This window comes from Pseudoliparis swirei, chromosome 15 (genome assembly GCF_029220125.1).
Source record: "Pseudoliparis swirei isolate HS2019 ecotype Mariana Trench chromosome 15, NWPU_hadal_v1, whole genome shotgun sequence".
Lineage (NCBI taxonomy): Eukaryota > Metazoa > Chordata > Actinopteri > Perciformes > Liparidae > Pseudoliparis > Pseudoliparis swirei.
In genome coordinates, this window is record NC_079402.1 from 13,221,694 (window position 1) to 13,233,859 (window position 12,166).

A 12,166-nucleotide genomic window follows, 5' to 3' on the forward strand; every position below is an offset into this window, starting at 1 on the left:
AAATCCCTTTTTCAAGGAAGTTCTGGCCAAGACACTGAGGAAGCAGCAGGAAGATAAACTAAATCAAATGTGATTGTGAACAGATAAAAAAAACATAGGCGAACACACCGAGGATCAAAGTGCAGTGCAAACCACACATCCAAAATATTGGTTCATGCACCAAAAGATTCTGTCTCCAGGTCTTTTATAATGGATTTAAAAGCAAATCAAAGCCCTGAGGTAACAACTCCAGCACGCTGTTCTTCATTTATTTCTTCAACTCTCTCTGCAGGAAGTCATGAATGCCCTGAAACAGACCTGGCATGTGTCCTGCTTCGTCTGTGTTGGCTGCCAACAACCAATCAGAGGCAACACATTTCACATGGAGGATGGACAGCCATACTGTGAAATAGGTACAGTAGGAAGCCCAAAACAGTAAACTCAATGTTTTAAAGAAAACCATGTGTGCAAACATTTTTCCCAACATGCTGTTCTCTCAGACTACTACAAGATGTTCGGGTCCAGTTGCCACGGCTGTGACTTCCCCATCGAGGCAGGGGACAAGTTCCTGGACGCTCTGGGATCCACCTGGCACGATACCTGCTTTGTGTGTGCGGTAGGTCCAGGAGACAGTTTCACTCACGCCAACAACGAGAGCTACGAGTAAGAGAATGTTGAGAATATTGTGAAGATCAACACAGCTCTGAATAGCTTTGCCTTTCTCCACAGGTCTGCTCCACTAGTCTGGAAGGTCAGACGTTCTTCTCCAAAAAAGACAAGCCGTTGTGCAAGAAACATGCCCACACTGTCGCCATCTGACCTGCCTCTCATCAACATACTGGGCCTTTACAGCAATTCATATTTCAGTCAGATATTTTCAGAACTAACATTGGGTCAGAGGTTCCACTATACACTTTTTTTTTGCTCTTATATTGTTATGTCATTTCAGTTTGAATATGTTTCAATACACTGTTGGGCCTTTGCCAGTTGACATGTGTGTGCTGAAGCTTTGTTGAGCTCTTTATGGGCATTTGTGTCTCACACAGAGTAGGATAGTTTATTGCAATGACCTACTGAGCCCCTCCAGGGTCACATTTTATAAATAGATATTGATGGGTTATGCTAATAGATAGATTGAAGGGTTTAGAATTTATGATTATTTAACATTAAGGGGGTACATTATTTATTTGTAAGCAAGGATTGCGCAGTCAAGCAAAAGACTTCTGGCCTTCAGCATAAAAATAGCTAATTTTAATATTATGATGTTCTTTTTTTATTGTTAGAAATGTGTGTGGTGTGTAACTATTCCTAGTAAAAGAAAAACAAAAAACCAATGTGTACAGCAGTGTGAAAATTACACACTTTACATGTCAAGTTTCATTGTTAAAACTGCATAAAATGATAAAGTCCGGTCATTATGGAGACAACCCCTCTATAGATTGAATGGTGTTGTTTATGATTTGTTATCCTTATAGTTCAGGGCCATCATATGTCCAGGGAATACCACCAAACAACTTTACTTCATTAAACTTGCTGTGGAGGAAGTGAACCCTCCGCTGTGGCAGTATTGATGCTGTTTTCTACCCACCAGCATGTTGACTTTGTTGATCATGTTTTTCTGATGTGTGATAGAATTTGTCCAATTAACACAAAACTATGCTAATATATATTTCAGCTTTTCTTTGTCAAAAACATAATGTGCATGTAGTTGTATAATGGATCTTTCATTGGACATAAATAAAGCACCTCTCCCTCCCATTACTTTCAGTTCATATAAAAAAGTTCAACAGTGATATCGAAGCTTATTAGTATGTCATATACCACTAATATATTATTTGAGGCCATTAATAAGCAACTCTTCCTCCTGCAAATGCTTTTTTTAAATGGTTGTGTTTGCAAAGAAAGCCCAGCAGAAAATCACGTATTCATTTTATTTCACATCAGTTGTTGTGACAGCAATTAGTCAGACGTACTAGAGGCGGTGCAGGCAGGCACCAGCATGAGCTTCACCTGCAGGAAGAGAGACGAGTGCACGTCTCCATAGAGACAGGAGAAACACACACACACACACACACACACACACACACACATACACTTTCTTGTATGATGACAATTCATTTCAATCACATTACTTAGGAATGAAAGTCGGCTGTAGCTCATCCCCGCTCTGCCCCATAGCTGCATGTTGAAGTGTCCTTGAGCAAGAACCAAATCCCCAGTTGTTAAGGATGGGTCAAATGCAGAGAAGACATTCCCCACCGTGGGATTAATAAAAGGGAACATTATTATGATTAAGGGAAACACACACGCACACTCAACGTTGAGTAAGCGTGGTCGTTATGCAAATGCTGTGGGCAGATAAAGTACCTGGAGGAACGGAGCAGTACTGACGCGCACTGCTCCAAGACCTCAGAGGTGGGAGCTGTGCGGGTGACGACGGCGCGAGATCTCCCAGCCTCAAACAACGCGTGGTGCACTTGGAAAAGTCCGCCGCGACCCACAGAGAGAGGCGCGCGATGACATAAACCAGAGCGAGAGTTCACATCAAGACGAACTGGGATCTTGTCGAGCTGCTTCTGAAGCGAGAAGGAGACGGTAAGGACATACTTTTGCTTTCAAGAATAAAGAAAAGCCTCCAGCCGCAGCAGCAGCAGTCTGGTGCGAGCTGCAGCTGCTGCACGGCTGCTGTTGTGATTATTATCAAGCTTCCCTCGGAGGAACCAGAGGGGACCGAGGACTCGTTTGTTTTTCGCGCTGCTTCATTAGAATTCAGCCGAAGTGCGAAGCTGAGTGTGATGCTGGCAGCAGCTGCGGGCGGCCAGCGGGACTCCAGTCAGTGTTGTTGCTGTGATGATGACGGTGATGCTGATGGTGATGATGATGCTTCTCAGTAATTGGTGCCTTCATCGCTGCTTAGTTCATCTTAACGTCTGACCCGGGGGAGCATCTCTCTAAGATGTAGTTGAGTTTGTAGGTCGAATTAATTGACATTGACAGGAACTGGTTAAAGTCATGCATGTCTGTACTGGTGTGTGTGTGTGTGTATGTGTGTGTATATATATATAGAGCGAGAGAGAGAGGGGGGGAGTGAGAGCTCTCTCAGCAAGTCCAGCAGGAGCTCCAGAGAAAATATCACAGTGAGTTATGAAGAGACAGAGAAACCCCACTGTTTGTGTTCATGTTTGGCAGCTCGCTAAAGACTCCATCACCAGTCGGTGTACAGTGGCATGGCGTCAATGGCAATATTTGACTGTTGAATGCATAACACAAAACCTCTCTGTGCTCTGCTGTTGATCACCAAGCGTCTGTGAATCAGAGGTGATGTCTGACTCACTGATGTTTACATCAGCATCCCAGAGTGCACAACCTGCTGCATCTTCCGCAAATCTGTGGTGATGTCTTTGATTGCAGCAGCCAGCCTCTGACTCAGGACAGAGACGGCCATTGAAGCAGAGCTAAGTGGGTGTTTTGGGGTCACATTAAACGCACAGAAAGCGATCAAACCACCACCCAGTCCTCGCCCTGGCTCTGCCCCTGGCAAGAGTAACGCCTGTCATGAGGAGATGACATGTCAAGTGAGGGTGAATGGCAATGCAGCGCTTTGTGGTCTACCACTGACTCTAGTGTGTGTGTGTGTGAGAGAGAAACATACCAACATTCGTCATGTGAGGCCGAGTTACGGTAAGGGCATGAAGGCCGGCCTGTGAGATCCTCACGATATGGAGTTGATTATTGGCCCATGGTAATCCAGGAAAAGGTAGATCTGAAAGTGAACAGCACTTTCTGTCTGTACACTTGTGAGCTTCTTAATGGTCTTCTCTCCGTGCTTGAAAAATATCAGCTTGATGGAAATATGGCTGAATAAAATTGTGAAACCATAATAAAGTAACTCTGCAAGTTGATTATAGGATTTATTTACTTTATACACTGCTGTAAATCATGAAATCAGAATATGCACGTTTATTTTATTTTTTAAATATGACACAAATAACGTCACAAAATGTTTTGAAATGAATACATCTTCTGCAGGAGGACACCAGTTCCTCTTAGAAACATCTGTCCATGTGAGCATACCTGCACACACACACACACACACACACACACACACACACTGATGCATGGATACCGCAGTCTGGGTTTGTCCACAAGCTAAACTTAGCAAGCTGCAACCCCTCACCCTAGTTTCCGCTCTTTATAATTACAGGAAATGAGTCCAGCCAATCAGAGAAGAGATATTTGGTGCATATTAACAAGCTCAATGGGAGCAGTATTTGAAGACTGCACAGGTAATGACCAAATATGTCCGAGGGGGGAGAAGAGGTTTTTCCAGAGGGTTTGGCAGATTGTTTGTTAATGAGGAGTGTCTCGGGTTGGACTGTGTGCCAATGAATGCCAAGTAACACGAACGTTTGAGTTTATCACCTCGCACTGCAGCTGTAAGCAGTCTGTGGACTGTCAGACTGTCTCTCGATATACTGGAGCTCCACCATACGCACTGAAAATTCAGTCCCAGGTCGACTGTGCTCTATGTCTTTTCCAGCTGCGAGACCATTTCCTTTAGCTTCTTTTCCTCCACACACACACACACACACACACACACACTGATCGAGCAGCATCTCATCTCAAGGCTTTCTACAGATACTGTATGGCTTTTCCATCTGTCATTCATTCTCTGATTTCTGCTGTGGTCGGCTGTTCTTCCCACACACTATCATACTGTACTGAATCTTCCATGCACACACACACAAACCAACCGAGAGACACACACACACAGGCGTATTTTCTTTTTTAACAACACAACTGTCAACACAGACGCGGATGTTGATGCATGTCTGTGCTTGGTTTTTTCCAGACATACTCGTCCCCCCCCCCCCCCCCCTCTGGAGGATAGTCTGAGCGAACACTTTGTGGCCAAAGTTCTTGAATTCAAATCAAGTTATAATTTCTACTTTGAGATAAACTGATTTCTGAGAGTATTACTCTGTGCCTCTGGCTCCCATCAGCTAGGAAGTGCAGGCGTAATGCAGCTGCTCTTGTTCCACTTAGGAATAATCTTCTTCTTACCTGAAGGCTCCTCGGGCTCTTCGACAATTAATTCAGCGACCAGAGCTAAGTACAGATCTCCCGCTCACTGTTTCATCTGCAGTCGTTGATGAGAGAGAAATGCGGGCAACATGAATTACTTAAAGCTGCAAACTGCTCTGCTCTTTGCCTGGGAGGTCAGCAACTATGTGAGAGAAAGCTGACATCCTGTTATTAGAGAAAGAGAGGAAGAAAGAAAAAAAGGAGAAAGAGGTACAGGATGAGTGGGGGATGACTGAAAATCGAAGAACAGAAGAGGATAAGGGGTACTTTGCATGACTGAGTGAAAGTCAAAGTGGGGAAGTGACCTGAGCTTGAAACGTAGTCTCAGTCCTTTTCTGTTGTGGATGGCCGACATATGAGCTCCTTCGAATAACTCTACTTTCTTTTCTTCCAGAGAAAGGCGAGTGCTGCCGGGTGGTGACAGGATGCGTTCTGATGTCCGATGTCTGGATGGTGAGTCCAGCTCTCGGGCGCTCTCTGTTGTTTTTCAACTTTGTAACAATTGCTATGAATTTAATAACAAAGCATTTATTTGTCTTGATCGTACAACTGAGACATACTGATAAATGCCCAAAATAAACCCTCACATGTAATCTGGAGTGGTTTCACTTGATTTCCAAACCAGTGATATTGTGAAGAAAGTGAAATCTAAAAGCCACATTGATCTAAATAACCTTGGGTGTTGATTCTCCTGCAGTAGTTGTGGTGTGTGTGTGTGTGTGTGTGTGTGTGTTCCTGTGTTTCCATGTTTCCGTCTCTGCAGCAATTTGCCTCCAAAGTGGCGAGCTAATTGACTTTCTGCCGAGCATGTGGATGGCCATGTAAAATAAACCACACCGACTATAATGGAATCTTGTTTTCTCCACTAAAGTATCACGTCAGACACGGACTCCGACTCCCGACTGGAGTGCCGGAAATGTATGAGATCAACATCTGATAGAGTGTAGTACATTTTCTAAACTCTCGGAAGCTTTGATTTCACCTGACGGTTTGCTATAGCAATGCAGGACTCGAATGTCTTCACGTGTATAAAATATAAGACATGTGTCAATATTTAACAATGCCCAAAGGCAGATTTGGACATTTACATGCATAGAAATATATATTTTTCTTTCTGCTGTTGTCAAATGGAAATGGAAATGAAAATATTTATACATATTGAAACATTTTTAGCACATGCATTAAGTGCATTGCAGAACAAATAAATGAATGGTGGTTGGATACACTGTATATTGTTGACCCTTGATTTCAACAGTGAGCCGGCGTGCCGAATCATTTAATTTGCATTCCTTTTACAATAAGCCAGAAACTTGCCCCTACAGGATCCATCATAAACTGCAAAATATGCTGACACGGCTTCAACACAGAGGTCTGGTGTACAGTCGGGAGCCAAACCCATGCAGGGCAGGGGAACATGTAGTTACTGTACCTAAGAGAGGACAATAGCAGCCTGTATATGTTGGGAGAGGCCGGCTCGGACTCCTTCTGTGACAGTGACCTGCTGACATGGAAGTGAAGAGGGCCGAGGCCAAGCACCGGTTTGAATTGGAGAATAAATCACACCCAGTAAGGAATGTCAAGAATCCTTGTGTTAAAGTTCACACTGTATCACCATCTGCGGCTGGATCCTGGCAAATAAAAGACAGCTGTGTGTGAGTCAGTATGTGTGCATGTGTGTGTGTGTGTGCGTCCATGTGAACCCCAGAAGATAGACAGAAAACAAAAGAATATTATGCAAATATCATGACTGTGTTTGAAGGTTGTTGCTACAAAATGTTACTCACATGCTTTCAAAAACTATGTGTGCAGTTATTACAGTGTACACACATTTTCTCTCATTCTCAGGAACACACACATACCTGACATGCAGGTAGCCGGCAGGAGGTCAGCCCATAATTACGCCCTGACTTAGTGGTGTATTAAGGAGAGACCACCCTCTAAAGTCACCTGTTGCAGCTAGAAGGGAAAGCTTGAGATTCGACACTCTTTGCCGTGTTAGAATAGAATAGAATATACACTTTTATTAATCCCCAAGGGGAAATTAGTTCTCTGCATTTAACCCATCCTTGGTTATGCTCAAGGACACTTCGACTTGCAATTAATCCCACTGAGCTAAAGCCGCCCCATGAGTTTAGTGCCGTACCCAGCTGTGACCTAGTGTGTTATTTTGCTGATACAATATTGGCTCAAGGTTACTGGAGTATGCTTTGTGACACTTGCTTAAAGTTCATTTTTCCTTCTATCTGTGTGAAGAAGGGGTTGTGTGTTTCACCAGACTGGAAACGTATCAATGTGATCTCCCCCGACGGTTTTGATCTGTCAACAGACCGATCTGCAGAGCTTTGTTCTGTACTCTTGCGCGTCTTCTAAGCCGGAGACCTTATTCTGCCCCGTATCCGATTCTGCAATTGAACCTCGCGCTTGTCCGCTGAATAGCAAGTGACAGTGAGTGCCACTCAGACTGCGCGAGGAGATGGGGGGAACAGATGAAATCAATTTCTGTCTTGTTCTTGTTTTCCCGAGTGCTCAGCCCTGTGTTTCTGATGACGGATTGGGAAATGGCTTTCATGTGTGCGTTCCCCCTCAGATGCGGTCGAGAGCAGGGGGCATTCAGAGTCGTACCTGTGAGGGAAACGTGCTGAAGTAAGAGCTTTCCATCGGAGACCGGTGAATAGAGGAGGATGAGGAGGATGCTGCAGTGACGTTTCGGACCAAGGTGAGTTTGCATTGATCATATCCGGTGAGTCCGCCCTCTGGGTGATATCTCTAATCTAATCTGTTAATCAAAGACTCAGACATCCTGGAAAAGCAGGACAGAATGGAGTGTGTGTGTGGAGTATTGCACACAGTGTTACCTCAGCTGTCTGTACAGTGGTCTTGAGAAATCATATGTTCATACTCGTGTATTTTCAGCGTCTGCTGTGATGGTCGGCTCACAGCGGCACACCGCTTTATCTTTAAGCCGCACACAATACTACATCATATCGCAATGCCTGTCAAGTTTTGGCATTGTTCGAGGATTAGGGAGGATTCGGGAGCCAGCAAAAACAGGTGGCAGGTGACAAACTCATGTCAACAGTTCACGAGAAGGACTTTGACGTTGTTTTTAACGTGGTAACTATTGGAAACAAAAGTTGAGTCATGCTGCTGGAGCTTGCATGCCAGTTTGGGGTAGTTGTCAGCCCTTCACTGTCCATGTGTTGTCTGCCACACCCCGGTGCTGACTTAAACGTGTGACAGCTGCTGCTCTTTGTTGGAGCAGTAAGTGTTTTGGCACGTGTTTTTCTGATTTTCCAGACTTTTTTTTATTTTACATATTCAACATTTCTTTTCTGTTTGTTTTTAACTGGTTCCCCTGCTGTTTGGCCAGAGGCAGAGATAATGTGTCGTCTTTGGAGCTCTTTTAGGTGTCTTGTGTTACTCTGACAATATTACAGTGCAGATGGTTGAACCTCTTTTTATAGCTATCCAAACTGCTAGTGACATTCAGCCTTATATGACCCACTCTTACACGTTGTTGTAATTGTGATTAAGTTGCTTCAATTATGCGCCTTGTATGTGGTTCGGTATGACGTCCCTGAAGGTGTGGTCTGGACTGTTTTGTTTCAAATATGACTCATAAACACATTATTTGTACAGTCATATTGATTTGCAACTCTGCACACAGATGTGCGACATTACAGCTGAGCCAAACATGTGGAGTTTAGTCTTTGCCTTTCAACTCAGCATTGAAGTGGAAAACAAGTGAGCCACACCCAGTCGCTCGTTTGTGCTTCATCTTTAGTTCTGGTTTTCGTACTGTCTGATAGGAAACCGGCTTCTCTTCTTGTCTGTCCACGTCTGGCCCCTTCGGTGGCTCCGAGAGCTTTACGTCAAGGAGAGGCGGGGTCGGATTACAATAAAAAGAGAAATAGTAGCTAACCTGCTACAGCCTGGATTGTTATTGCAGGTGTTCAAGAGCAGACACATCTGTTAATGACCTCTCTGTAGCTGCACACACACACATGAATGGCCTTATACAAGTGCATGTTGGCCAGCCAGAATAAACAGATTAGGATTTAAGAATCAGAAAACAATTTCAGGGGATGAAATGGTTTCTTGGTTTACAGAACCCTCTGGTTGAATCTCATATTTGCTTTGGCCTTTTCTTTGCTACATGTATGTTTTGAGGAAGTCGGTTTCATTTTGCGCAGTCAAAAGCAGTCGACCACATCTGTTCTCCGAGAATTGGAAAAGTATAATCTGGAAATGCGCTCACTCACGCACTCAATCTGTGCTTGTTTGAACAAGCACAGATTGTGTGTGTGTGTGTGAGCGCATGAGAGTGAGACCAGTCAAGGGAAGTTCTGTTAAATTGCCTTGAGTATCCAGTATGTATACTGTAATTTATAGCCGAAATTGGGGGTCAACTGTGGAGATGTTGCTTTCCAAATCAGCGAAATGTAGTGTAATGTATGGATATAATTCTGGTTATTTCTATTGGATTTCTTCAGATATATATTAACAATGCGTTTAGTAACACAGTTGCTAGTATAAACCCCTAGTCAAAGTAAATCCGATTGCTTTTGCCCGATGAACATGTTAAATTATGTCCGTCCATCATTTAATCGGCATTGGACGCGTATCAGACGAACGTACGGGACAAAGACGGGAGCGCTCATATTTGGTTAAGCTCACCTCCGTCTGCCTGAGTGCTGCTCCAGCTCCTTCTGCTGCTTGGCAACGTGCATCAATCATATCATTGTAGGCGGAAACATGCATATTCAGTATCTGTCATTTTAATTTGAGGAAAAAAGGCTAAAGGAGTAGCTGTTAAATTGAGTGACTTGTCTGTAAGTAATGCTTTTAGATAACTCAGCATTTATATTGGAGGAACATCATGTTCAAATGAATTATATCGGATCACAAAATTTAATCTGCATCTCAATTCAACGTTATAGTTTTTTTTAACAACCCTTTATCACAAGCAAGTCTCTATTTTAGAGTTTTTGTTCACTCCCTCAAATTTAACGAGGTGTGTGTGTGTGTGTGTGTGTTTTCCTGATCGTGCTCACATTGGTGTCGGTGAACAGCTGCTCCTCCTTTTCTCCACCTGTGTTTGCGGCTTTGAACAACACAACAGTAGTTCTCTTGTTCTTCTCGTAAAGATCAAGTTAAATTAGCAAGTGCATCGGTTTAAATCTCACAACTCTTACTGGCAAGAAATTGTAAGATAAGCAGCTTTTGTCCCAAGGGCCAACCTCGTGTGGCTTTATTGGTTTCCTGATTCAAGTTTGAGCTGAAAAGTCTTGATTTAAGCACACACGCACGCACAAGTTGACACACAGGCTTTCTGATTCTGGACACAAAGTGGTCAATATGGTGGGTGTTCCCCTGCCTTTTTTAAAACATGTGTTTATTTTACTTTTTGAAAGTGCTGCAAATTTAGCAGGCAGCAACCTCGGCTGGATTGTTCCATGGGAGTATGAGTTGGTGAGAAGGAAAGGGAGAAGAAGGAAGCGGAGAGGAAAACTGTGAATGTGAAAATGGCTGGAACTCCTATGGTTTTCAAAACAAAACTCAAGATTTCATTACACATACCTGTACAACTGAGGGCATGGAAAAACCCTCCCTGCGTGCGTGTGCACACACATGCATGCATGCACTCGACAGCTGGGTTTGTCATAGAAATAATAAGAATAAAGTAAAAATAATTGAAGCAGAGACAACTCCCAGCCAACAGAGCCAACGAGCGTCGGCGGCTTCAGAAATATGCAGAACCCCCCACCCCCATGTCATCAATCACAGACAGGAGGCCCTCAGTCGCGCTGACAGACTCGGACAGAGACGAGGCAGGAGCTTTTTGAGCCGCTGTGGACGGGTCAGTGGCCAGACATGAACCCGGCTTCTCGGGTTGGGTTTGGTTGGGATTCATCCAAGGCATTCAAGGCCGACTGACGATGAAGCATCACATCGAACCAGCATCCAAAACTTTGTAAAGCTAATAGCCATCACTTGTCAATTATAGGCATGTTGGCAGTATTCACACGGGTCCTCCTCAGAGTTGTTTTATCCAGTTCGGGTGACGGTGTAAGCTGCGGATCATGAGAACCCCCGATGTGTGTTTTGTGGGAATATTCTCATGGTGGCTTGACAGTTTACTGGTAATTCTACAAGCAGTAAATTGGCCTAAACCAAGCGAAAAAACATAACAAAGGGGAAACAGACAGTCCTGAGGGGCCAAGCTGGAGTTTAGTACATCAAATTGAACCTTGACCAGGGTTCGGAAGGACGAGGAGGGATCGAGGGACAGAAGAAAGGGGTTGGGGATCCTCTGGCGAAGACGAAGCCCCCAGGGTTTCTGCACTGAGATCTAACTTTGTCTGTGTAAACATGTCTGGAATAACATACTCAGTGCGTGTGTGTGTGTGTGTGTGTCAAGTGCACTACATTCAAAGCCGACGGAGTGTATGGATCTGGGAAAGGCAAGAGGAATGAGATCCAAGAATGTTGTTCACTTTCTTTAGTCTAGTGGCTCTTAACCTCGTGTTGAGACCTCTCGGGGGTTATGAAGCAGGTTTTGAAGGTATTTTTCACATCTTCTATTGTTTTCTGCCTCTGTTTTGTGACAAACTGAATTTTGTCAGCCTCTTTTGACACTTCATTTATAGTATCAAGTATGATGAATCATATATTTACAAGGATAGCCCATTTGATTGATAATCCTGTTTCCATGCTACAGATCATTAATCACTGTGGTCAACCGCCACAATATATTACAACTTCACATTGTCCCCTTGATATTTAACCCCATGATACTTTCTGGACTCTCTGGTGTGCAGAGTCAAGCTGGCCCATGCGTTCAGTATTCATGCTAAACTAAGCTGATCATCCCCTGGCACCTCGTACAGACGTCAAAGTGGTATTGATCTTCTCAAATTACCCCTCGGCAAGAAAGCAAATATGCGTATTATGCAAACAGTCGAAGTATTTCTTAAACCGTGTAATAATTCAGTTTTAATGGTGTGCATGAAAATGCAACCAAAAAATATATAAATCTGATATTTGGGAAGGCTTTGAAGATTCAGTCCGTCAACTGCTCAATCTATCTATCTATTATTCA

At 43.7% G+C, this 12,166-nt stretch overlaps 2 protein-coding genes across 6 annotated transcripts in view; both read left to right on the top strand.

Moving 5' to 3' along the window:
• pdlim5b (PDZ and LIM domain 5b) overlaps positions 1-1,737 on the top strand; it is a 31,836-nt gene extending 30,099 nt beyond the window's left edge. For all 5 annotated transcript variants that reach the window (XM_056432152.1, XM_056432156.1, XM_056432157.1 and 2 more), the window contains 3 exons: positions 272-392; positions 480-595; positions 709-1,737. In XM_056432152.1, the coding sequence (XP_056288127.1) occupies positions 272-392; positions 480-595; positions 709-798 (327 nt within the window). In that variant the 3' untranslated portion in view covers positions 799-1,737. The remainder of the gene's footprint in view (positions 1-271; positions 393-479; positions 596-708) is intronic.
• Positions 1,738-2,427: 690 nt separating this feature from the next.
• The window catches only part of bmpr1bb (bone morphogenetic protein receptor, type IBb), a 55,270-nt gene continuing 45,531 nt past the window's right edge, over positions 2,428-12,166 (top strand). The window contains exons 1-3 of the mRNA XM_056432368.1: positions 2,428-2,574; positions 5,459-5,517; positions 7,652-7,780. The gene's annotated coding sequence lies outside the window, so the exon portion shown is untranslated. The remainder of the gene's footprint in view (positions 2,575-5,458; positions 5,518-7,651; positions 7,781-12,166) is intronic.